General features: G+C 33.5%; 5 protein-coding genes across 7 annotated transcripts; 3 read left to right on the forward strand and 2 right to left on the reverse strand.

The window, feature by feature from the left end:
* Positions 1–1,505: 1,505 nt before the first annotated feature.
* Positions 1,506–5,414, reverse strand: LOC144851626 (intraflagellar transport protein 43 homolog A-like). 2 transcript variants are annotated; one of them, XM_078709186.1, is made up of 7 exons: positions 5,281–5,414; positions 4,747–4,863; positions 4,557–4,627; positions 3,591–3,617; positions 2,801–2,853; positions 2,422–2,570; positions 1,506–2,002 (listed from the first exon to the last, which is right to left on the reverse strand). In XM_078709186.1, exons 1-7 carry the CDS (start codon positions 5,317–5,319, stop codon positions 1,850–1,852), a joined length of 609 nt encoding a protein of 202 aa, XP_078565312.1. In that variant the 5' UTR covers positions 5,320–5,414; the 3' UTR covers positions 1,506–1,849. The 2 variants fall into 2 exon arrangements, with proteins under 2 accessions (XP_078565312.1, XP_078565313.1); XM_078709187.1 differs by lacking the exon at positions 3,591–3,617.
* A 145-nt stretch (positions 5,415–5,559) lies between these two features.
* On the forward strand, positions 5,560–8,144 carry LOC144851399 (arylsulfatase A-like). The gene is made up of 4 exons (XM_078708827.1): positions 5,560–5,800; positions 6,126–6,749; positions 6,864–7,116; positions 7,383–8,144. The coding sequence occupies exons 1-4, from the start codon at positions 5,568–5,570 to the stop codon at positions 7,824–7,826; spliced, it is 1,554 nt and encodes a 517-aa protein (XP_078564953.1). The 5' UTR covers positions 5,560–5,567; the 3' UTR covers positions 7,827–8,144.
* Positions 8,145–8,168: 24 nt separating this feature from the next.
* LOC144851400 (tubulinyl-Tyr carboxypeptidase 1-like) lies at positions 8,169–12,106 on the reverse strand. The gene is made up of 9 exons (XM_078708828.1): positions 11,769–12,106; positions 11,358–11,449; positions 10,765–10,821; positions 10,590–10,664; positions 10,123–10,294; positions 9,667–9,712; positions 9,482–9,561; positions 9,156–9,239; positions 8,169–8,972 (listed from the first exon to the last, which is right to left on the reverse strand). The coding sequence occupies exons 1-9, from the start codon at positions 12,000–12,002 to the stop codon at positions 8,784–8,786; spliced, it is 1,029 nt and encodes a 342-aa protein (XP_078564954.1). The 5' UTR covers positions 12,003–12,106; the 3' UTR covers positions 8,169–8,783.
* Positions 12,107–12,452: 346 nt separating this feature from the next.
* LOC144851960 (apoptosis regulatory protein Siva-like) lies at positions 12,453–15,060 on the forward strand. Of its 2 annotated transcripts, none has more exons than XM_078709634.1 (4): positions 12,453–12,782; positions 13,214–13,408; positions 13,530–13,701; positions 14,247–15,060. In XM_078709634.1, the coding sequence occupies exons 1-4, from the start codon at positions 12,659–12,661 to the stop codon at positions 14,299–14,301; spliced, it is 546 nt and encodes a 181-aa protein (XP_078565760.1). In that variant the 5' UTR covers positions 12,453–12,658; the 3' UTR covers positions 14,302–15,060. The 2 variants fall into 2 exon arrangements, with proteins under 2 accessions (XP_078565760.1, XP_078565761.1); XM_078709635.1 differs by having other exon boundaries at positions 13,533–13,701.
* A 719-nt stretch (positions 15,061–15,779) lies between these two features.
* Positions 15,780–25,058, forward strand: LOC144851921 (codanin-1-like). The gene is made up of 18 exons (XM_078709582.1): positions 15,780–15,917; positions 16,316–17,366; positions 17,854–18,031; positions 18,385–18,618; positions 18,777–18,866; positions 19,029–19,104; positions 19,239–19,336; positions 19,697–19,804; positions 19,985–20,036; positions 20,519–20,569; positions 20,918–21,067; positions 21,276–21,442; positions 21,925–22,282; positions 22,499–22,770; positions 22,875–23,017; positions 23,301–23,449; positions 23,834–23,929; positions 24,247–25,058. Exons 1-18 carry the CDS (start codon positions 15,834–15,836, stop codon positions 24,916–24,918), a joined length of 4,029 nt encoding a protein of 1,342 aa, XP_078565708.1. The 5' UTR covers positions 15,780–15,833; the 3' UTR covers positions 24,919–25,058.
* Positions 25,059–25,341: the final 283 nt, after the last annotated feature.

The following is a 25,341-nucleotide window of genomic DNA, read 5'->3' on the forward strand; positions in this document are numbered from 1 at the left end:
TGTTTCATTTATTGATATTCCTGTTATTTTTAAATTTAAATACAGGGTGAAGTTTTGATGATGATGTGAACGTAAAATACCATCAATGATGGAATAAATCTGAAACTCTTCACCCCTTATAAATAATTTAATAGGGAGCTTTTGATTTGCAACGACTTAAGCTCTGCCCAAATATGGTAGTGATGTGCCTAAATATGGTAGTGATATGCCCAATGATGTCATTGTGTCCATATATGGGCACATCACATTTTTTTGTCACATGTTTGATAGTGTAGACAGACTTTTAAGCTTGGTTCCCACTAAGACGCAATGCAAGGACGTAATGCAACACAAAGTGGTCAACTCGCGTGCGTTGTGTCCTAGTGAGAACAAAGCTTTAGGAACCATAAGCATGCAGGGACATTGCGATGTGTTTCCCCTCTTGATTCAAGGTCAGACGACCAACATCATGCGTAGGCCCTATAGGTCGAAAATCAAAAGCTCCTTATTGGTATGATTTTGATTGGGAGAGGGGACAATGTAGTGTAATCAGGGTTGTTGATATAATTTTGACTATATCATTCATTGCAATTGTTATTGTTGATATCACAAAGTACAATACAGTGTTGATCCTTTTTACTTTTAATAACTCAATCTCTCTGCAAAGAAAACGTAATTTATAATTTAAATACTATACAGTAATACATTTACCTAATTAATATGATAAACTTGGAATGCTATTCAAATACGTTTACTCTTTCAAGCCTAGCCCAGGGATATGTAAAAATAATTACAACCCCTTCATATCATAACCTACGCTTAAAATTATAATTTTTGTTAGCCAAACTGGCTTATTACATAACATTTTAAGGTAGATTTTTTCTCTGGTTTACTTTAAATTTATGAATGTTACATTATTTGGGGTGATGATAGTTATTGTGATGGTTCTCTATACCATCATGAATATTCATTACCCCTACATCAAGTGCAGTGGTGCGTGACAGAACATAAGCCTGTTTTACTCAGACGCTACACTTCAAGGTCCATGCTGAAGCTGGGTGAGTTTCAACCTTTTTCTATTTATCTGTAGGCCCGTTTAGGCCTAATTATTTACCCAGGTAAGTTGGTTTCCTACCCACCAAAATTAGCAATAACTGTGCCCATGAGACCAACTTACCCGGCTAAATAACTAAGCCTTGTAGGGTGAGAAATACGCACAGCTGCAATGTGACGTACATATGTTGTTACAATCGGTATGTACAAACAATTTTTTAAATAATATGACCGCTACATTTGTTCTTTACATTTTGAGGTACTGTAACTATGGACAACTTTGAGGGCAGCACACTTAAACATTTATTTGTGCTCGTAGATTTTTTAATAAAAGGGAAGGTGATAACAAGATTTCTCGATAAAGTGCAACCTTGCTGGTTGAATTCCTACTTGTAAGTACAACGCACATTGTCCAATCAGATCATTGCTTGCATTGCTTAAAAGTATTAGAAATCTTTCAATAAAGACCAAGATTTAGTTTCACCTGGAATGTCTTTAATAATCTTTTCGATTGGTTTAAAACTCTGCCTACACTATCAAACTAGTTTGACAAAAAAGTATGACGTGCCCAAATATGGTAGTGATATTCCCAAATATGGTAATGATACGACATCATTATATGCATATAATTATTGGCACATCACATTTTTTTGACGCATAAAGTTTGATAGCATAGACAAGGCTTAAAAGAATTAGAAATCAATAGGACCGAGATTGTATTACACCTGGAATGTATCATTCCGATTGGTTTAAAAGGTGTCTTTTTAATAGTTTGTATCGCTAATTATTAACTAAAATTTATTCAAAATCTATTGCACTAGTTTGATTGGTTATCTTTGTCCCATTCGTTTTGTAAATCGGATGATATTTCTGTGAATAATCGATCCCAATCCCACGGTCTGTCTTCCTCTTTCACCTCCGACTCAGCTGACAACACTTTAGACAGTAACTTTAAGTCTATTTCATTATCCTATTGAAGAAAAAGTGAGATCAATATGTTAATCATGTACTCTTTTAATAAATTTAAGATTATCATACATGCCAACATCTGAAGTTAAAAAGAGGGGAGGTAGTTTTTTTAGGTCAGCACCCTCTATCTATTGTCGAGACATGAGGAGTGCAGTGTATGACGTCATAAGCAGTATCATGTGGTGGCTATGTGAGGGGAATGTAGTAATAATGCAGAATTTTAAAAAATGTCTGGCTGTGTTCACTTTAAAGGAACCCAGTGGTTACGTGGGTTTCTTGTCAAAATTTGGTAGTTTTTTACGGATTAGTTTTCTTTTGTTTTTCACCTTAAGTGTTTTGGTGGATATAATCTTATTATTTTTGTTGGTGTTGGAACTATTTTGTCACTACTGTCCAGCAAACACTATGCTCTATGCTTACTAGAGTTAAAAGTTGCGAGTGTTTTTGAAGGTCGTCATCAAGTTCACGGTACGTAGCTACTCTATTGACTTGAACACTAGGGGGCGCTGCAATCTGCGTGGCCATGTCTTCCTCCTGAACATCATCTAGATCTGGTATTACAGGCATATCTATATTGAATTGAATAATACATTGTTATAATACATTTTAGAAGCCATTCTTCATCTAGGCATATATATAATGAAAACTAAAGCTCTACACTATCAAACTTTATGTGACAATAAAATGTGATGTGCCCATATATAGACATGATGACGTCATATCACTACCATATTTGGGCATATCACACTTTACTTTCACACGTAGACAGAGCTTTAGGAAGCAACAGTAGTGTCCTCACCATCATCGGAATCCTCTTTAGATGGACTCATTGTTGAATTTTTTAATTTTGAACTAGAAGAAAAAAGAAACCATAATTAGAAACCATTTTATTTAAAGATGTATTGTTCCAAAACATGAACAATAAAGATGAATCAAATCAAACTTTAAATAGCCATTTTTTAGTTTTTGTAAAGTTTTTCAAAATAAACAGTTAAATTTAACCAAAAACCCATCAGAATTTGATGTGATCTGGGAAAACTTAGCAAATGATAGTCCCAAAGAAGCTTCGTCAATTTTAGAACGTTTGCTTTTAACGTCAAAATTGTCACCATCAAAAGGGTTTCCCAGATCACAAACATTCAAGAAATTGAAAGAAAGTGTACCGTTAAAAAGCAAGAGTTTTTGAAGAGTTTAACATTTGAAAAAAAGAAAACAATACATAAAATCTTCAGAATATAAACACTTGTAAATACAGTAGCTTAGTAAAACACACAAGAAGTGCAAATTATGCAAGTAAGGTATAGTTAATCATGAACACAGTACACCATGTGAACAACTGCTCATGAGTGAAAATATATAATATAAGTGAATACTAATCTACTCCAAAGCACTGGTAGTCCCTGTAAAAATACTGATGAGTAGCAAGTAACACCCCCATCCCTCATTCATTAAAAAAAAAATGTTTATATCGTTTTTATTTTGCCAAATTTATTAAACCATGAAGAAGAACCATTAAACAAATGTGTGTGAACACAAAGCAAGACAGAAAGACATTAGACTTAAAACAGAACTGCACTAAACTCACTTACTCATCAAAACTTTCTATTTCTCCACCCCTGTTGGTCAAAAATAATTTTAAGATTGAAAAAAAAAATTGCTTTATTTACTGTACTGGATATTGTATTTATGACTCTTCTGGATTAATTAAGAATAGTACAGTACATAGTACAAAAGCATGTTCTTTGCCTAAAGACAATACAATATACAAAAGCAATGAAATAATCTGTAAAGTGAATTAGCCTGAATTTGAACAAGTAATGAATTTATCAATGTCAAACATATTTATAAATAAACAAATCTATAAATGTACTGTTATGTGTGAACTAGGGCTAAGACCAGACATATTTAAAGCAATAACATTCTACATTATCATTTGTTTATTGTAATGTAAAGCTCTGTCTACACTATCAAACTGTATGTGACAACAACATTTGATGTGCCAATATATGGACACGATGACATCATATGACTACCATATTTGGGCACATCACACTTTTTTTTTGTCAAACTAGTTTGATAGTGTAGACAGAGCTTAAGTTTTATAGTCCAGATTATTCAGTTTGCATATCTCTTTTTTGGTCTCTCTGCATTGGTAAGTCAGGCTGTTAGTCCATCCAGTAATCAAACAATTGCATCTTAGTCTTACCATTAAATAATACAATGCTATATTAAATATAATAATTTAATAACTTTTTTATTTTTATCATTGAACTTTCAGAAGTGTCAGAATAGCCACATGTAACAAGACAACTATTGAAACTGATTTGCATAAGTTACCATACAGGTGTCACATTGATTTAACTACATTAACTTACACTTGTTCCCTTGCTTCATCCTCTGATCTACTACAGCATTATTATACAAAAAATAAAAATTAGTCATATTTGAAATTAAAATTTTCAAAAAGAAGATAATCACATTAAATTAATATAATATTATACCTGATGTATATATTTATTTTTTGATCAAAATATGAATAAAAGTGATACACCCACCTTTTTGGTTTTGAAGTCTCATCTGCCCATCCTCCTTGTCTTCTCGTTGGTTTTGGTGGCCCTGCAGGTGACTGATGAGAAATAAAACCATAAATAAATTTGATATTTCTTGCAGAGGTCAGTGCATTGAGAGGTGGGGTGGGGATTCTATTGACCTCTATTATTATTTTCTTGTAAGATTGATGATTACCTTTCTATCGGTTCCATTTGTTTGTTCATCACCATTGACGATGTCTCCATTTGGTTTTGCATCATCTTCATGATCAGTTGGATTATGTTGTCTGGCTCGTCGTCCTCCTTTGGCATGCTGGAAGAAAACAAAAAATTGAAATTAAATGTCATAATTATATTCATCATCCTGGTCAAATAATTTATTTAAACTAAAAATTAATTAGGCCTATATAATATATATTATATTACTATATGGTATTACTATTAGGGCCTATTTAATTGAGTTTTTTTTGTTGATACATGATTAATTTATATATATAATAAGCTAGAATCGATAAGGTAATACAGTATAATTCACGGCTTATTTTTTTAGGCTAAGCAATGTCAACCCCGAAACCAGCCTGGGACAACGGTGCCATACAACGGCACACAACCAAACAAAAGAGAGTAGCTGTTACAGTAGAGTAGGGGCCTAGCATTTTAAACAAAAGATTTGCAAAGATATATTCTCACGATCTAAATTTTATTTATTTAAATAATTACTTTAATTTACCCGTTTCTTTGACTGAAATGTTAAATCTTCTTCGTCCATTTTGTACGCAGTAAAAACGATAAAATTTGCCCACGAAACAACCGCTAAATTTATAAGAAACAAAATTTATGAAGGAATGTTTACCTGGCTCTCTACAACGACTAGTGATTACACGAGTGATGTTATTGGTTAATATATTGGATAAAAATACTACTTAACCAATCAACGTGCTTTACTCTTAAGCTGTTTGGAAATGGCTCTGGCAAGTCAGGTGACCACACACACACTGTATTTACAACACAAAGAAGATGACTGGGTTTTCTGTGTTGCTTGTTTTTACAGTTATTTCTTCATGTTTCTGCAATTCATATGCGCAGAGAAAACCAAACATTGTTATTCTATTTGCTGATGACCTTGGCTATGGTGATTTAGAAGTTTACGGCCACCCAACTTCATCAACACCCAACATCAATATTCTAGCAGAAAATGGTCTCCGATTTACTCAGTTTTATTCTGCTAGTCCAGTATGCAGCCCATCCAGGTCGATCCTTTGATTTTGATAGGCCTACACATTATTATTAACAAATTATTTCTAGGCTCAATTTCCTTTTTTTCTAAATAAAAAAGACTACTATCTAGTAAGGCATTAATAATAAATCCTTGTTTTATTTAGTCCTTGTGTATAAAATCATCCTCTGGATGAGATGTGAAGTACTGTATTACTTTTTTTGAAAGTCTTTGAATTAAATTGTTTAAATTATGTATTGTTTCATCACAAATGATTGAGGAAGAACTATGCACTATACATTTGTCCAAAGAATAGAAAATTCAAATATGTTTTATAATTTAATTACTTTACTCATCAGAGCTGCCCTTTTGACTGGACGATATCAAACAAGATCTGGGATATGGCCTGGGGTTTTAATCCCTGGAAATAAAGGTGGTCTACCACTCAACGAGACTACGATTGCAGAAGTTCTTAAACAAGAGGGCTACAAGACCGCAATGATTGGCAAGTGGCATCTTGGAGTCGGGAAAGCAGGGATGTACTTGCCGACAAATCAAGGATTCGACGAGTACATGGGTATTCCTTATTCTCATGATATGTGTCCGTGTCTCAAATGTTTCTATCCGGGAGATAAATGCTTTAACACATGTGACCTGCAATTTACCGGCTGCCCACTCTATAACGGCACTACGATCATCGATCAACCTGTAGATCTTCTCGGTTTAGTTGAACGATACGTCGATAGAGCAAAAAACTATATTGAAACTAACGCTAAATCTGGAAGTCCATTCCTGCTGTATTTTGCTTTCCAACACACCCATCATCCGCAGTTTGCTGGTAAAAATTTTCGGAATTCTACACTTCGTGGGACTTTTGGCGATTCATTAGCAGAACTTGATTGGGCAGTTGGACAAGTCATGGACCAATTAAAGAAGAGTGGATTATCTGAAAACACATTGGTTTTTTTTACTTCAGATAATGGGTATGCATTTGATTGAGTGTAAAAGTTGCATATTATAGGCCAACCATTTTTCCCCTCCAGGTTTAGAGTTTTTGTTCTTATAATAAAACTACTATAAATCTCATTTGTTTTCAGGCCTAGTTTAAGAAACCAAAATAGAGGAGGCAATGCAGGGTTACTGAAGTGTGGAAAAGGAACATCTTACGAGGGAGGTCAGCGAGTTCCAGCAATTGCGCATTGGCCAGGAAGAATTGCACCAGGAAGAACGACCGAGCTGGGCAGTACATTAGATCTTCTTCCAACTATTTGCAAGATTACGGGTGCTTCTCTACCAAAAGCTACCATTGATGGAGTCGACATGTCGCCTATCATATTCAACGGAACGAAGGTGAGTCAGGGGTCAATGGTGTCCAGTTTTGGGAAGGTTGACTAAAGCCTTGTAGTATAATAGTCTGCACTACAGTAGCAAACTTTACAACATTTTTCTTGCAAACTTAAATTCGTACTAGTACTAGTGTAGACTTCTGCAAACTTCTGCAGTTTAAAAAATATTTTTGCTAATTTTTGAAAACTTTTCTTTCCAAACTTGGAGTTTACAAGCAAAAGTTTCCAGTTTAGAATAAGCTTAATATTTTTTTTTTATTTTACCACCAGGGTGTACGTGAATCATTTTATTATTATTTTACCGAACCAAATCCTCAATACGGATTGTATGCTGTGCGGAACCGGCAATTCAAAGCGCATTATTACACCGAAGGACAGATAAACTCTGATCCAGATAATCACGATCCTGATTGCCGACCAACGAGCAAGCGTACCGCTCACGACCCGCCTCTATTATTTGATCTTCTACAAGATCCGTCAGAGCAGTTTAACCTGAACAATGTTACAGAATATCAAAGCATTATAGCAGAGATAAATGAATTGAAGGCATTGTTCGAGAAAGGCATGGTCTGGGGAACATCGCAGATCACAAGAGATGTTGATCCAAATTTAGAACCATGCTGTAACCCAGGTTGTAAACCATTCCCTATATGTTGTATGTGCCACCAGAAATATCATTCCCATTACTATAAAAATAGTAACAGTTATCCATAAGTATTTTTTTTTTTGCATAGCATTAACAAGAAAAGTTTTTGTACAGTTTTAAACTGTTTTTGTTTTTATCGTGGAATTGGCTACAAGTGTCCTACATTTTATGTTAATATCCAGCATTCACTTTTTTCCAACATGAATTGATAAAATATCTAAACTTAATACTGTTACATAAATGTTAAAAATCAAGAAGGTATCGCATAAGTAGTTAAATTTAGAATTATGGACAAATTTAAATACATTCCAATATTTTTATACTTTTGATTTGATAGTTATATATTAAATTTGAAATATAAACAAATAAATGCAATGTCATTGAAATATATTTGAGAAAATTTATTATAAAATTATTTAGTATTTTATAGGTTATGCTAGCTTATATGATCCAATAGTCAATACAATTGAAATAATTATCTAAATCTACACATTTACAATACTACTGTAAAGCTCTGTCTACACTTTCAAGTTTGACCAAAAAAGTGTGATGTGCCCAAATATAATAGTGATATGACATATCCATATATGGGCACATCACATTTTTGTCACATGAAGTTTGATAGTGTAGACAGGGCTTTAGAAAAAAAAGTTTTAAAACGCTGAAGAATTGAATGTCTAATTGTCATTTTCAGCTCCTCCTTGTATTGCAATTAGATCTATTGCAGTTTTCACCATAATATTCTCTCTCTTTCCACAATTTAAACCATTTGTTGTCAAGTTTACTCGCAGCAAAGATATAATAACAACTCGTCTTTCTCTTGGCATAATTCTATTACACATCTGTCTTGTCTCTGTCCAAGGTTTAATATTTTAATACTGTAAAATAGTGGAGTACCGTACAGTATAAAGTTGGATTCCTGAAACCGTTGTGGATTCAGGATTTTGACAAATTAGGCGGTGCCGGGCTGCCAACCCACTCCCTCTCTACACAGTTTCACATCTTGGAATAACATATTAATAGTTTTATATTCTTATATCATAATCTGCAATCTGTAGTTTGTCCAAGACAGCAGTAGTGTCAATATCTTGCGGCTTTTTACTTAATGCCTCTTTCTTTGGTGTGCTATCCTTGGATTTGCTTTCTTTTCTTGGAGACGAGCTGTTTCTGACGTCTCGCTGCATTGCACCATAGCAGTTAGCTGCCATTTTGAACTGTTAAAAAGATTTAACATTACCATTGTATATGTTCATGATTATGTAGAGTATAAAATCTGAAGGAATGGCTTTCTAGCTACTGTAATTAACAAAGAAATTTATTTTTTTAGTGTAATTAAGACTGAAGCAGGGAATTGCTTAGGACAGTGTACAAAACCAACCCATACAATATATTCTTACCCTTCCTCTCATTTCCTTTGCAACTTTTTCAATATCTCTTCTTATTTCACTGGTTGATAATTGTACCATGTTCAAGGATAAATACTACAAAAATAATTATTATATTAATTTACAAGTACATAGGAAGCTTTTGATTTGTGATGACCAAACTATGTCATTTTAGTTTATTGTGCACATGTGGGAATATTGTGACGTGTGTCCCCACTCCTCACCTCAACTCGGATTTGATGATTTCTAGGTCCAGTGGAATGCTCCCTAATATATTCAAATTCTTTATTTCATGTAAAAATTTATTTTACACAAGCATGTAAATGCTCCTAACTTACTTTCCATTCGATGGGGACATAGCTGAGTGGGTCATGAGGTACTGGTAGACCAATTTTAACCTTTTGTACTACATGCCAATCTAAGAAAAAATATGAAAAGAAATATAGTATATTAAGTGAAGACTATAAATAATGCAAATGTAGTTTTAAGATAAATTTGTAACTGCAACTTAATTATATCTTACAATCTCCATATGCTTTCACAAAGTCCAACACTAAGTCAGTTAAAGTCTGAAATAAATAAGTTCAGAAATAAAATGTAAAAGTTACATATGCCATGGTTTTGAAAATGTGTGAATTACAGTATACTTGTAATTGAACCCCTTCTTTATAAAGTGCCCTTTTCAAACTAGAGACCAGTGCAGTAACAATTTTGCTTTTGTGGAAGAAAAGAATCTCCTTTAAAAATTCTGGCTACGTGCTTGCCACTATTGCCTTAGCTGTGTGTTCTCAAACAAGGCTTTCAGTACAGCTAGCCTGGGCCCACTCTAAATTTCACAAATTGTAATGCAAAAGATAGGACATCAAATTAAGTTTCACTACTTTTAGGCCCTGCACCCCCTACCCCCTATTTCAAAATCCTGGATCCGCCACTGTCGCCAGGGGCCTAATATGCCTCAAACGTAGCTGTTCAAACTTACTGTGAACACAAGCGGTTTGTCCATCAAATCTGACCTTCGACTCATACCCAGTGCTCCGAACCGTCCATTGTAACGCACCCCTAACACAACATGGCGATGAGTTGTGCCGGAAAATTCTGTTTTAAAACTAAGTGGGAATCGCTCGAGCCCTGATAATGAATTTGTTAAATATCTATAAATAGCGAATTAAGGTTTTATACAAAGGTAAATGTTTATATATAATAAATCAATCATTCCATATAGCGCTGTCAAAAAGAACAAAAATCAGAAAGAGCAGAAGAAGTGACTCTTCTAAGTTTCTATGTATGTAAAGGCAGATTCACAATATAGAGAAATATAGTATTAAAAATATCGACAATTTATATTGTTTATTCTCAATTAAAATCATGTTATTAACCACTAGTAAAGTTTTGCTTTGGTCAATGATGGTATTTGGTTTAATGGTCAGACATTTATTAAAAGGATACATTGCAAGAATAACGGCTTCAAGACATTTAATTGGTAGCGATTCCTTGATCATTTCTTTGGCAGAGTCCATCAACCTGAAAAAAGAGATTATAATTACTTGTACTCATAATTTACACATTTTACCACAAATAAACAAGAAAAATAGTATAGCAACAATTTGCTAGTCATTCTTACCCTGTTAATGGTCTATTTTTTCTGATTTCAAAAAATTGCGTACCTGTATGGTTATAGCTAACAAAAATATTTAAGGAAAAATGTGATTATTTATTTGTTTTTCACTTTATTCAAATGCCAGCTGTTTTAAAGATGTTTACTGAATAAATTATACATAATATCAAATGGAATTTAAAATAATGTGATGCATTATGAAATAAAAACATATGAGCGAATGAATGAAAACAAATATCTGAAAGTTGTGAAGCTACCCAAATCCAATAATAAATTTATTCTGAATCTGAATTAAATTTTACTTTTGTTATGGTCAACCATCCATATAATTTATTATTTTTTATCTGCACGGTTCATAGTGCATCTAGTTCCCTATGCCGAACAAAATTAAGGTGGACAGTATATTGGAAACAGTTGGCATTAGACACACATATTTGGCATGAATCAATTTCATGCATAGGTGACTGGCGATAGTTGACCATGTCGATAGTGGCAAATCCAGGATTTTGAAATAGGGGAAGGGGGCCCAGGCTGGATGGGTACCCCTTGAATCCGCCCCTGAATTACACGCAGGCCTAGATAGTACAATGGCAGGATACTGAAGATTCTTCATATAAGTTTGAACTGCTTTTATTTTTTCTGAAACTGTTGTTGATCCTTCATGGAACGTTGGTACCACTGGTATCGGCACCTGAAAGAGAAATGATAATTTATTACATTTTTTATTAAGATTTCGAAATTATTCGTTATGCAGTATAAATATTTCAGAACTAGGCTAGGCCTATAAGAAAACATGATTTTTATTTAGTAATAATATAATAGACCTATTAATAATAATATAAATCATTAAATGGTTACTATTTAGTTAATTATATATTAATTAATTAATACGCCGGCGTAATAAATAATGGTCCTGGTTTTTTTTATTTACACTCAGTATTTACATATTCAAAGAATACAATATTTTCATCATTTAAATGTTTTTGTTACAGACAAGGCATTAATAATACCTTTGGTAAGTCCTTTGCATCCCTTATTTCATTAACCATGTCTTCTCCATCAGGGTGCTTTTTGCTTACATCATTCCACATTCTTTCCCAAGTTTTATTTGAAACTGGAAAACCATCTTTGTTGACGTAAAATAACACGCCACTTTCTTCATTAAATTCTTCATCATTTTCCTCCTTTTCTTTATTAGATTTGTCATCTGACGAGTTCTTCAAAGATGTAGATATTGTTGACATAATAACTTAAAGTTTTTAAAGCCTATTATTTAGTAAAATTTTCATTTATTTTTGTTTACCCTTTTGAACATTATGTTCTCGCATTGTTTACGGTTTCCAACTACGGGTTTGTCTGTTCACGTACTACGATTGTGTATTCTCCACAGAAAAAATACTAGTCGTTGGGGGAGTAAACAATAAAACGTGTACAATAAATTTTGAAAACAAAATACTATGACGTTACGATTGATTAATTTTTTATTTGTTCATATTTATATTTGTTTATTATTTGGTCATTTTTGGAAGAAAACAAATTAGTGCAGTTGAGTAAAATTCGATGTTGTTTGAGATATATCCTACAGACATCTGAATATTCATTACTTTGATCAGTAAACCGTGACGAGTGTATGTATTTTAAATTTATTTAAATTTTGAACATAAAAATGCGTCAAATTCGTAGAAAACTCGCTCTGTAAATCATGTCAACGCGAAATGTGATATAGCTAGACAATACAGCTAACGTGTTTGACGGCGGCTTCAACGCAGACACATTTTGAACGCTTTATTGTTTTTTTCGCGCCATTTGTCATTCGAGAAGTGGGAAGTTGATTGATTGACCTGACTGTGTTTCTGTTGAGAAATTTGTCCATAACGTTTTTGTTTTTCTAATTATCAATATGCCAAAACGTGCTCGAGCTGAGGAAGAGTATGGGTACTGTCCACTACAATTAAAGACTCATGTTGGTATAAAAGAAGTAAATATGGGAGTGAACAGTGAGAAAAATATGAAAGCAGTTTATGGTAAGTGTTTTCGCTTCGGCGGCCGATCGGGGGACATGATGAGACACGCGCCTGCGCGGATGAAGGCCCATTTGTTGGCGTGGGGTCATTAGAAACTTAGAGGCCTAGCCTACTACACCATACAGATATTATGTGTTGATTGATATTTTATAATTAGATTAGTCAATTCTTTACGTTATAATATATAATGTGGATCATGCTGTGGTTGTAAAAACGTAAACAAAAAATAAAAATTTCAATATTTTATATGATAATTGATATAATTATACTGTATAAAATATTGAAATTTTATTTATAATTAATTTGCATATATGATATAATTATATATGCAAATTAATTATAAATATACAGTTTACAGGGAGTTGCAACTCCCTGAATGTACTGTATAGTATAAATGAAATAGAAATAATATGTTTGTATTGTTATTACAGCTCACACATTGAATCTGATGCTACAAGGTCAGAAAGCCTACTATACCGGTGGTCAGACAAACAACAACAATTATGGACATGGTTGCTCAGATGGTCATCCCCATCGTGATAGTGTTGGGCTGCAACATGTGCAACCTGGTCAATTGCAACTCAATATGACCGGTCAATTAGGACTCAACAAACCAGAAGGAGAAGGTGATTTTTGTAAATAGTTTTTTAAAATCTTGCTAAAATGTCACGACTTTTGTTTTTGCCTGTAAATTTTCAAGATAAAAACTTGTTTTCATTAATAAAATGTGTTATTTTCTCTTTTTAGCAGCAGTGGCGTGTGGTGGGCAAGTGGAAGCTTCATGCAGAGCATGTCTGGCAGGGAGTGATCAGCGCTCCTTGAATAAATGCATACATTGTGAGCATGCCATGTGTCAGCCTTGTAGCAGACAATGTGACAACTGTTGTGGGACCTACTGCCAATTCTGTACTGTATTAAAGTAAGTTCTTGCAAACATGCATAGTGGCTGTGCAGCTGTAGCTGGTTATAATGTTCCAAGGTCAATCCTGACCTAATACTATGGTTCAATCCTGACATAGTGCCAGGGTTGTAACTCATGACTCTTTCAGCACCACTCCCTAAGCCTCAAATGAGACTTAGTTTATAAGCACAAACAAATTATAAAAATAGTTTATCCATTCTGTAATTGGCGAGTTTATGCTCGCTGTTGGATGCTTATGAAATTTTATAAAATAATGATATTGATAATACAATAACTAAATCATTTTGGTAACAAATTTTATTAGTCCATACTCCAGTAGAGTTCATTTTTATACCAGCTTTTTTAAAGAATGGGTCTTCGTTCCATATTTGGCTACCAGGTCGATCTATATGTAAATTTTTTCCTACCATATTCAATGGTAATTTTAGAGTTAATTATTGGTCACATTCTATGAAAGTGGGATAATCAATGCCAACAGATGAACCAGTCAATATTCCCATTTTATGTGTTTTAATAATTACCTTTATTATTTTTTTTTTCAGCTATGATGAGCGACATGAACGAATCTTCTGCTTGAGTTGTTTGCCTTTGAGGTAATGTTGCAACTAACAAAATGAGAACATGATGAACAAAACTAAAAACATGACTGTCTGCAAATTTCAAATTTAAGAGGTATCAAGACTTGTCAATCAATGAGGCGTGGTTGTTGTGGATATACCTGTCAATCAAAATAAATGGGTGTGGCTACTAATTAAGGATGGTTGACAATGTCAATAAAACTGCTGAAGATTGATAATTCTGTTTGTAAGGATTTCGATAGTATTATTGCTGTAACCAAAGCTATGATTATTTTTCTATTATCGAAGTCATTAGGGTTTGTGTTTTCTAAATAATAGATAATACATTGTAATAATCCCTATTCGATCTTGTACAATATTGTTGATAGTGTAATGTGTGTAGGCTAAATAAAAGTAATTAGTATTGTGTGGTATAGTAAGTAAATTTGTTAATAATAATTAAAAAAAAGAATAACTGTAATAAAACCCAATTCTTGTACAATATTGTTTTAGTGTAGTTTGTGTAGGCTGAGTACTGTACTGGTTAGACTAGGTACTGTGTGGTGGTATAGTAAGTAAATTTATAAAATAAATAATACTGTACTACAATACTAGTAGTAAAAAAAAGAGTACTCTAATATAATCCTATTCTTGTACAATGTTGTGAATAATTTTGTAGTGTAATTGTGTAGGTTGTAAGTATTGTATATAGTCAGTAAATTTGTTAATGCTAGTATTATCTGTAGTTAAAAAAGAACTAAACTCATGTAAATTTGAATAAATTATTTTGTAACAACTACTGCACATGGTACCGCATCATTTTTGTTTTAAAAAATAAAAGAAATCGTGGATAAAATAAGTTTTGTAATAATTCTGAGATCAAAATAAGAAATGAGGCAAGCCATTATGATTCATAATTTCATTATTATTCATTTTTTGCATGAACAAAAGAAAGTTTGAATATTAGTCGGGTTTAACATTCTTTTACTGAAAACATGGAGGATTATACAGACGTACTATGGTTGAAAAGTTGACCATGCTCGACTTACCAACGTGGTAATGTCAATGATATTTTATATAGCGGCTTATTACATCTCTCTGTGTAATGTATATCTTGTCATGGACCATTTTGGTATATTTGTATACCCTAATAGACTTTTATACAGACGTACTATGGTTGAAAAGTTAACCATGCTCGCGGTAATGTATATCTTGTCATGGACCATTTTGGTATATTTGTATACCCTAATAGACTTTTATACAGACGTACTATGGTTGAAAAGTTAACCATGCTCGTGGTAATGTATATCTTGTCATCGACCATTTTGGTATATTTGTATACCCTAATAGACTTTTATACATACGTACTATGGTTGAAAAGTTAACCAAGCTCGTGGTAATGTATATCTTGTCATCGACCATTTTGGTATATTTGTATACCCTTATAGACTTTTTTACAGACGTACTATGGTTGAAAAGTTACCATACTCGTGGTAATTTATATCTTGTCATCGACCATTTTGGTATATTTCGTATACCTCCAGCTTTAACGTGGTTATCATTCGTCGAAACATGGCCGCGGTGTTGGAACTCCTCTTCCGAAATAAAATTTATCCTATTGAAATTCTAGATTTCATTGCAGGTAGAAATGTCAAGGTATGTTTCGCCTTTTTCAATGTACATTTATTAATTAGCATATATGCAATTTATATTAGATACTGAACGTAACAACAGCAGATAACAAATATTAATTTAGGCCTACGCTAAGCCTGCTTTTGTTTTGGTCATCCAACCATATGACAGGGACTTGTTCGTGTTTTTTACCGCGTGAAAAAGCCGATGAACAAAGATTCTGCCATAGAGGCTAGGCTAACTGTAGACATTGTGGCGACATTGTATATGTAGAAGTAGAGTAGAAAATATGTTTTTATGAATTTTGTTGAATATTTATGCTTGGTTAGGCCTATTTTTTTTTGTATTTCTTGCTGAAAAACAAAAAATATTAAAATAATAATAACATTTTTTAATATTCTTCTATGTGTAAATAATTATAGACTGAAAAAACGAATCAGTTAAAAGAATTGCAGCTAGAATGCGACTTCCTGCCATTCTTTCTAAACTATTTGAGAGATAGTACAAGTCACCTCATCTGTTCTGTAAACTCTTCAACTAATACACCTGCCAAGACACCAACAAGTGCACAGAAGCTACGCCGAATAGTGAAGAACACGCCACAGAACTCGTCACAACGCCGTCGAGGAAATCGTACAAAGTTATTCAGTCCTAATGTATCGTCACAAACTGAGTGTTCATTTCAACATTCAACTCCTGATAATAATTATTCTCCGTCTAATTTTTCTTGTAATACCCCAAGTAGCACCAGAAGCCAAAACAGCGGGTCATCACGGGAGAGGTCAAGACGTGACGATAGATCATGGAGAAAAGAAAGTCCTTCTCCTGGGTTTGTAACCCCCATCAAATCTGATTCCTTCACTTTGGCGCAGTTTCTTACACCAGATTCTATGGGAAGATGCATGAAAACTAAAAGTCCTTCATTGTTAGATGGTGACCATCAAGAAACATCTTCTAACTACCAGACACCTCCCAGTGGATCGCACAAGCGTTCGGGAGGAAGGAAAAGTGGCGGCAGCGGAAGAAAGCCAAAGAATACTCCTCCGCAACATTGCATAGACACACCAACTGATTTTAAACTTGAGGCAGAAGATTTTCCTTCAATTGGTTCTGCCAAATCTGGCAAACCAAGGAGGATTACTCCTACACCAGTTAACAAAGAAGCAAGAAAAGTCAGCAATGCCTTATTTTCCATGCCTTTTGAAAACAAAGGTAATGAAGCATTTCAGAATGCTGTTATAAGCCCTCAGAAGTCTTTGAAAGAGGAAAGAGAACTTCTTCGTCAATTAAAAAGACGCGATTCACTTCCACAAGAGGAAGGAGTAATGATGTCTCCTGGTAGAATGGTTCCAAAAACCCCAACCAAACCGCTGTTAAGACCCACTGTTGGTGAGGTTATGGCTCAACGTTGTTTGGTCACACAGTCGGATAAACTGGACATTTTAGCTGAACTGTATTCACGGTTTTTAAAGGGTATGACTTTTTAACATGTTAGATAAATTACAGTAGTACACATTTCCACAAATATACACCACTTTACTAAACAAGAAAAAACTTAATAAATGTATGTAATTTCCTATGAATAATAAGTAGCCCACACTAAAGTATCCAACATTTAAAGATGTATGTATTGTCCCCTTAAAAAATAATACAATTTTTTTGTTGAATACAGATGCCATTGTAATGTAACATAATAGTTATTCACTTTGACATAAAATTGAAAAAAAAAAATTTACCTGAAAATGTTTTTGTAACTATTTATTTTGCCATTTTGTAAGTGAAAACATTATTTTGTGTGGGGTTTTTTTCTACAGAAGTGACAACTATGTTAAAACTACAAAATGACCAATTCAAAGTCTGATTATATTAATCTTCAATTTTCATGTTTTTGGGGGATAAAACATCTTTAATTAGAAATAGTATTCAGAGACTTTTGACTGTGTTTCCATTTCTCTTTTAGAGTGTCTTATTCCAAACCTGCCATTAGAGATCTATTTCTTGGTGCAGCTCCTGACATCACATGGACGTACTTCTGACGACGTCATTCCAGAGCCCAGTGACCCTGAAGATATCAACTACCTCTCAACAGTACATAACTGTGTTTACTTTGCCGTGAAGGTGTTGGAAGGCCATTCCAGGTAATTTTTATATTTTTTAGAAAAAAATGTTGTTTCTTTATCTAGAAATAATAATATTTATCTTTAATTCTTTTTTTTTGCATATTTAATTCAATTTGTTTTGTTTTTGTATATTCACAGCTTAACACATTTGTTTATAAAATTATAAATTTTATATTAGTTAAGACCAGGGACTGCTGACTCTTGTAGTTACAGTAATCGTATTACTTTAGCAGTCCCTGACCAATTTATCTCTGTATATTTTATCTTATGGTTTGTTGGTCAAATAAATAAATGAAATAAAATTTACACATAAAAAATTGAGATCTAATAATCGTCTGTATCTTTCTATTTAAATTATTATTTTTTTCAAGAATCTTGGCGCTTCTAGATGAAACAACGATGAAATTACTTTCTGAGAGCGACAGTATAATTGAGTTCAGTCCTCATTTTAGTGATCACTTCCTGTGTGAATCAATAACCCCTAGTAGATCAGCTTCGCTTTCCATGTTCACATCACCTGTTAATGCTGTACACTTTTCAGCCGACACTGATAACAGACAAAACTTTCCATCAAATCAATCTTTTCATAGCTTTAAAAAACAAAGGTGAGTTTTTTATAAATAGAATTTACCTTATTCTTTAATAATAATTTCTGTAGATTTTATTCACAATCTCGAAAAAGCAATGTGATAAGGAAAGAGAAAAATTGCAGAGCCGTCGTCGTAATATCATGACAGATAATACTTAATATTTTGTTTTATAGGGACCAGTTTTACGAACTTTTACGTGAATGGGAAGACAACCATCGATTACCAGGCTGGAATATGAAGGAGATGCAAGCCGCAAAAATTAGGTAAGTAACAAAAAACTTACTGCATCTTATTTTCACAAACCATTTAATTATTTGGTCAACAACACTTACCTTCCATTTACTGTGACTTCATCCACCATTCTTGTATTGTTTTTGTGTAATATAATATTAACTTCTGTATATCAAATTTGTTATGTTTTCTAGATCAGTTATACGGCAAGCCACTGATCCCACAAACTACATACATTTTGCTAGGCTCTTTCGATCTCAACTTATAACAGTAAGTATATAGTATGTAGTAAAAAGCAATGTTTTGAACCTTAAGCACATACATAGGCTAAGATTGGAGTATGTGACGTCAAATTACTTATTTTTGTTCTATCAACAAACCTTTTTTTTATTTTCCTGTCATAGATGTGTCAGGGAGATTCTAGTTTATTCACAGGGTCTGATACTGAGAATGAACATCTCCTAAATCAACTAAAGAAATGCAATCCTGAAAAGTTTAAAAGGTAAGAAAGCAAGTAAGGTAAATAAACTTTAGTGAAACTAGTGTTTGTTAAGTTAATTACTGTTAATTTCATTCTCAGAGTTAAGTTATTAAATGTTCTCTCTTTTTTCACTTAAGTTATTTAAATGGTCTCTCTTTTTTCACTTAAGTTATTAAATGTTCTTCCTTTTTTTACTTAAGTTATTTAATGTTCTTCCTTTTTTCACTTAAGTTATTTAAATGGTCTCTCTTTTTTCACTTAAGTTATTAAATGTTCTCTCCTTTTCACTTAAGTTATTAAATGTTCTCTCTTTTTTCATTTAAGTTATTAAACGTTTTCTCTTTTTTTCACTTACGTTATTTATTTTTCATTATTTTCAAGACTACAAGAAAGATTTTTCACTCCATTTCGATCTGTTGGTCCGTGCCCTCCACCAAGTTTTAACGGATGCCAGGAATTTTTTAGAGATTTTATTCTATCTGCTGAAAGGTATTTTTTAATTGTTCAGTTTATATAAATTTTTTTGTTATATATATACAGTACATATTTTAATTTTTTTTAATATATTGATCCTTACGCATTAATTGAAATCTGTAGCGAACACGGATCATCGTCATACAAATGTGTGATTCTTACGTTACTGATATATCAAATATAAATATTTTTCAGTTATATCTTCAACCAGCACTTGATTGACAGTTTCTCTGGAAAGATTATTGAGGTAAATGACTAAATAACTAATATTATGGTACTGAGTTGGATGGTGAGAATATTTCATGAGTTGAAAAATTGACTGCTCAAGCCGAATTAAAAATAGAGCATTCAATTTTTCATCGAAGAAGCCAATTTATTCATTGTAAATCATTGATGAATGCTAGCCTGGGAAGCCATTAAAAAAAGGCAGTGCCCCAACTTTAAACGCGGAGTAGCACAGTTAGGTCGTCACCCACAATGTTGATTTCCTAAAGCGATCAGTCAACAACGTCGCATGGCAAAAATTCTCAACAAATGTACAGAAAACTGAACATACATTAGAGTGCGTTAATTATCGCCATCAGATATTTCTTCTTCGTTATAGAGCCATTTCCAAATGACATAATGTGTAATTGACCAATCAAATTGCAAGAATACAATCAAGTGTGTTATAATATACTTAAAATTAAATAGTAGTTTAATAATAATAATAATAAAGTCTTTTTACAGGTGAATGATGTTTCAATGTCTCTGGCAGACCACCAGGAGCAACATCAGGAGGTAGGTTCCATCAACTACTGTATCATCTCTAACCTAGATTATACCACAAACACCTCTGTATGATATTATAATACTGTAAAGTTCTGTGTACAATTATCTAAGTTTATGTGACCATATATGGTCATGGTGATGTCATATCACTACCATATTTGGGCACATCACACCTTTTTTGTCAAACAAGTTTGATAGTGTAGACAGATATTTACATTACTTTCAATTGTGAAGACCTAGGTCATAATAGTACTTTTTAATTTTAGTTTATATTGTATTATAATAATAATAATTTCATCTTTATTGAAAATATATCTTCATTAAAGTGTATTTTTTTTCTGTGTTTTTAATAATCAGGAACAACGTGAACAGTTTAAGCTGAATTTGAAGACATTACGACTTTTGAGTAAATTCTTGGGGTTCGTAGTGTTTCTGCCCTATCGCAGCACCAGCAACAACGCACCAGGAGATATCATTAGTGATGATGTCATTGCTCTCAGAAACAAAGTAATTATTACAGTCAACTCTCCCAATACCAAACTTTTCATGAGGTCCAAAAGGTCCCACATTCATTTATACCTTTAAAAACATTCTGAATACCAGACTTTTGCCACAAAAACAACTTGGGCAAATGACATTTGTCCTCATATGAACCCAATCCAAGGAGGGTAAAGGCTTTTCGGTTTAAACACCTACAAATCTTTTTGTCTTTCAGTGTCAACCACCTCTAGATCTTGTTGGTTACGTGAAAGCAGCATTCATTGACCGTCGCTTGGTTTACACCATTCCATGGGTGGTTGAGTTCCTTAGCATGATGGATTCAACGTCCCCACATCTCCAATACTATCAAAATCTTTTAATTATCCTGGTTGACATTTACAGGTAAGTTATATCTTTATGTTTTCTATGGTTGTAATGTAAGAGTGGAGCAGTTGAATGCAGAGGCCTTGTAAACCTACTGTACTGTATAGCCATAAAATTGATGCACATTCAAGGCTCTCCTTGTCCAGAGTCGAGTGGTTAAGATAAGAGCACAGCAACCAATGCCCATAAAATCAGCGCAAGTATAAGCTCCCCTCAGCCTCAATAGTTCTGATACTGGAACAACGTAAAAACAAAGTTGTAATGTACAGTTAATAAAGACTAGAGTCTAGGGCATCTTTAATAATGAGTAGTGGTTACCCCAGTGTTTTGGTTCACCCTCTCATTGTTATAGCAGTTATTGGGGCCCTGCTGTTCCTATGAGCCCCTTAGTATCACCATGAGGCTATGCTTGCCAAACTTCAGACACAGATACGGAAGTGGAGAATGAATCTTTACTAATTAATTGAGAATGAGAACATTATTGTTATATTTATTTGTAGATTTTCAAGTTTGAAGTTTTATATCGAGGTTAACTTTAGCTGGTTTCTGCTCATATGCATTATGGGATGGTTGTTTGAACTTCCGATGTTTCCGCCAGCCCTGTTCTTTAACGCTTTCTCCAGCAACCACCAGTTATCTCTACCTCCTTTGCTGCCGACATCAAACGATGATGTCTTCTTGGATCACCTGAATATAGTGGACCGAAAGCTTCTGTATTCCTGCTGTCCGTACCTAGCTGAAGTCAAGACTCTTCTGACTGGAAATGGTAGCATAGCTAATAGTACACCTATGAAGAAGATTACCCCAGTGTCTGCTAACCCACTGCCAAAGCCTCTTATTACAGAAAAACCAATTCAGGTATGAAGATTCGCTCTCAGTGTAAACACAACCTTAGCTGAATAGCACTAAAGCTTGTAGTAAAGGAGCCTCTGAGCGAAATATTGAATAAAACAAAATACTCATACCATAGGAGTTTAATATAATGTTAAAGCCTTGCTTAGTTGAAGCAATTTAATATATTTAATGCGGAATTCCAGGTTTTAAATATATATTGTTTCAATGTGTTTTTTTAAGGTCCAACTTGAAGATAACTTCTTTGATAATCAGTCGCCGTCCTTAAAGAAAACCGTGGAGTTTGTCTCCAAAAGAATCTCGTCAAATTGTATCAAAAGCGTTGATGCTAATTTAGTACTGGTTCACTTGTCCGCGGCAACGCAGACTTTCAAGTCATGGGCAGAGGACAATGGTGGTGCTATAGACGTTAACAGCTTCAAATCAAAAGTGACTGAAATTGAACGACGAGAAAGTAAAATAGCTCAAGAAAAATCCATCACTTTTTCTCAAAGGTATGTGCTTTCCTTGCTTTTTTCAGCACTTATTTTAATTATCAGTTAAATAACTTTAAATATTTATTTTTTTTTTATATATATATTTTTTAATTTGTTTATAGATTTGTAGATGAACAGTGCACAATGGCACTGGCCACCCTGTTGCCAGGCGACATAACACAGGAAGTACTGGCCGTTGTTACCAAGGTGACGATCAGGCTGGCAATGACGAGGGTATTGAAGTGGATCAATACACAGATTCCAGGTAAATGGAACATTCCATCTTCATTTGCATGGACCATTCCACCGTTTTTTAATATTGCATTTTATTCAAATTCTTGGACTGTATCATTTCCACGGCTCGAACCCAGTACTCTAGGCTTGCTAGGCAAGCATATTAACATCCAAACTACACTATCACTTTGTTCATATATATAGCCACTCCCCCTCTTACTGATACTACTAAAATACTATAGAACCTAAATTACCTCCTCTCTATCGATTTTTTCTCATATAATGCAACTGTTTTTTTATGTAAATGTTTGTAGGTGCAATGCATACAGAATTAACAGGGGCACTATCTAAGATGATGAAATCACAGAAGAAAGATAGCCAAAAACAGAAAATTGTAATAGTCCCTCCAACACACCATGATCCAGCAGCACACAGCCCTTCAGAGGTCATTGATAGGCTAAAGGTAATACATGTTTTATTCATAGTTTAGGGGCGGATCCATGGGAGGGCCAAGCCAGCCTGGGGCCCCCACCCTAAATTTCGCATAATGCAAGAAATAGGACATCATATTAAGCTCAGCCCATTTTTAAGCCCCTTATTTCAAAATTCTGCATCCGCCACTGCTTAGTGGCTGTTGACTATGTGTCTACTATTTCTACTAATATAATATAATTCTTTGTGTTTTAATCATTAATTTTATTCAAATTGCATCTATAGAAAACTTTCTGTCAAAAATCTAATTAGTAATAATTAGTTATTTTCTTCTTATGTAGATTACAATAAAAATAAAGTCACCTTTGTATTAATATAGACTTGTATTATTAACAGTTATTTTGTATTTTTATAGAGTTTGTTGCGTAAATTGTTGTGCAATGCTCCAGTAACTTTAGAAGAAGTGCAAAAAGAAATAAACTTTGTCAAAAAGTCACTGCTAACAAGACAGGTAATAAAGGAGAAATTTGATAGTTGGTTCTTGATACTGTATGCATACTTTTTCCAGTATCATAGGCAAATTGTGTAATACAATGTCACATATGTATCACATGTGATTCCTGTATCATACTTAACCTTAACCATAACATAATACAGGTGCTATGTGTGATACATATGACACTATATTACAGAATTATCCTATGATACTGTGCATATGTCACATGTAGAGATACAGTAGATAATTGGGTGAATTTGAATAAACCAACATCCGGCTAATTCATATAATGTAGTTTTTTAATTTTGATATTTTTAATTTCCATTCAACAGGATATGACACCCATTGCATACCAGTCGATTCATTCATTAGTCGCAGAATTGATAGCCGTTCTTGTAGTACAATGCCCAGACTATCTGTCGGATGTTGTGTCCAATAAGAACATTGAAAACAATAAATTAGAATACGCCAATCAAACGACAATATCCGTCAGTTATTCTGAGGAAGTTTCTATTCAGCGAAATAGTAAAAATGTAGAAGTATCGAGAGAGAGTTGCGAAAAACTGGACGAAACAGATGCAATTAGACATGATCAATACAGTGAGAAAAATGCACATATACAAAAGCAATTAAATTCAGTGAATTTTAAAGATTGTACAAATAATAAGGAAAATAAGAGAAGTGATGATATTACAAATACAAGCAGAAAGCCAGTTACTAATGACCATCAAGAACATGTTCAAATTGATAATAAAAAACCAAGTGAAAATGTGATTGTTCCATCAGTAACGTGCACTTTAAGTAAACAAGTGGTAGTTGAAAACAAAACATTGTTAGACGTTATGATGAGTTTGTGGGAGGAGGGAGATTGCCCCTTATCGTTCCCCACAGGGGTGATTACGTGCAATAGGGTGGACATGTTGATTGAACGGAGTGAAAACAGAGATGAAGCCATGTCAATTAGGCAAAGAATTCTAACTAAAATTAAGATTAAACAAATATAATTGTTAGACTAGTTATTATATAATACTTTGTTATAAAAATTATAAGCAAATTGGACTAAATTGGAATATATTTTTGATACTTTTAAGATAATAATATAATAATTATAATATAATAATAAAGTATACTGTTTGTAATTTAATATTGTAGTAATTTTCATTTAAGCCCACCTTTTGAATTTAAAAGTTAGATCTGTGTTTTTATTTTATTGCGTTGCATCTGCTATTCCGCCCTCTATATTTTGGAGTGTGGTATGTCTAGAATACCAAATTGGATTTCTCACATGCGATAATTTACGCAGCGTCTGGTTCTGAGACTACATTTTTGTAAAATCAAATCGGGATTGTCTGTCGTACCAAATTGGACTATTTTTCAACATTTTTTTATTGTTTGTTTTTCCTGTCACTCATTGGGTACTCTATATT

Source organism: Antedon bifida, chromosome 9 (assembly GCF_963402885.1).
Source record: "Antedon bifida chromosome 9, ecAntBifi1.1, whole genome shotgun sequence".
NCBI classification, from domain to species: domain Eukaryota; kingdom Metazoa; phylum Echinodermata; class Crinoidea; order Comatulida; family Antedonidae; genus Antedon; species Antedon bifida.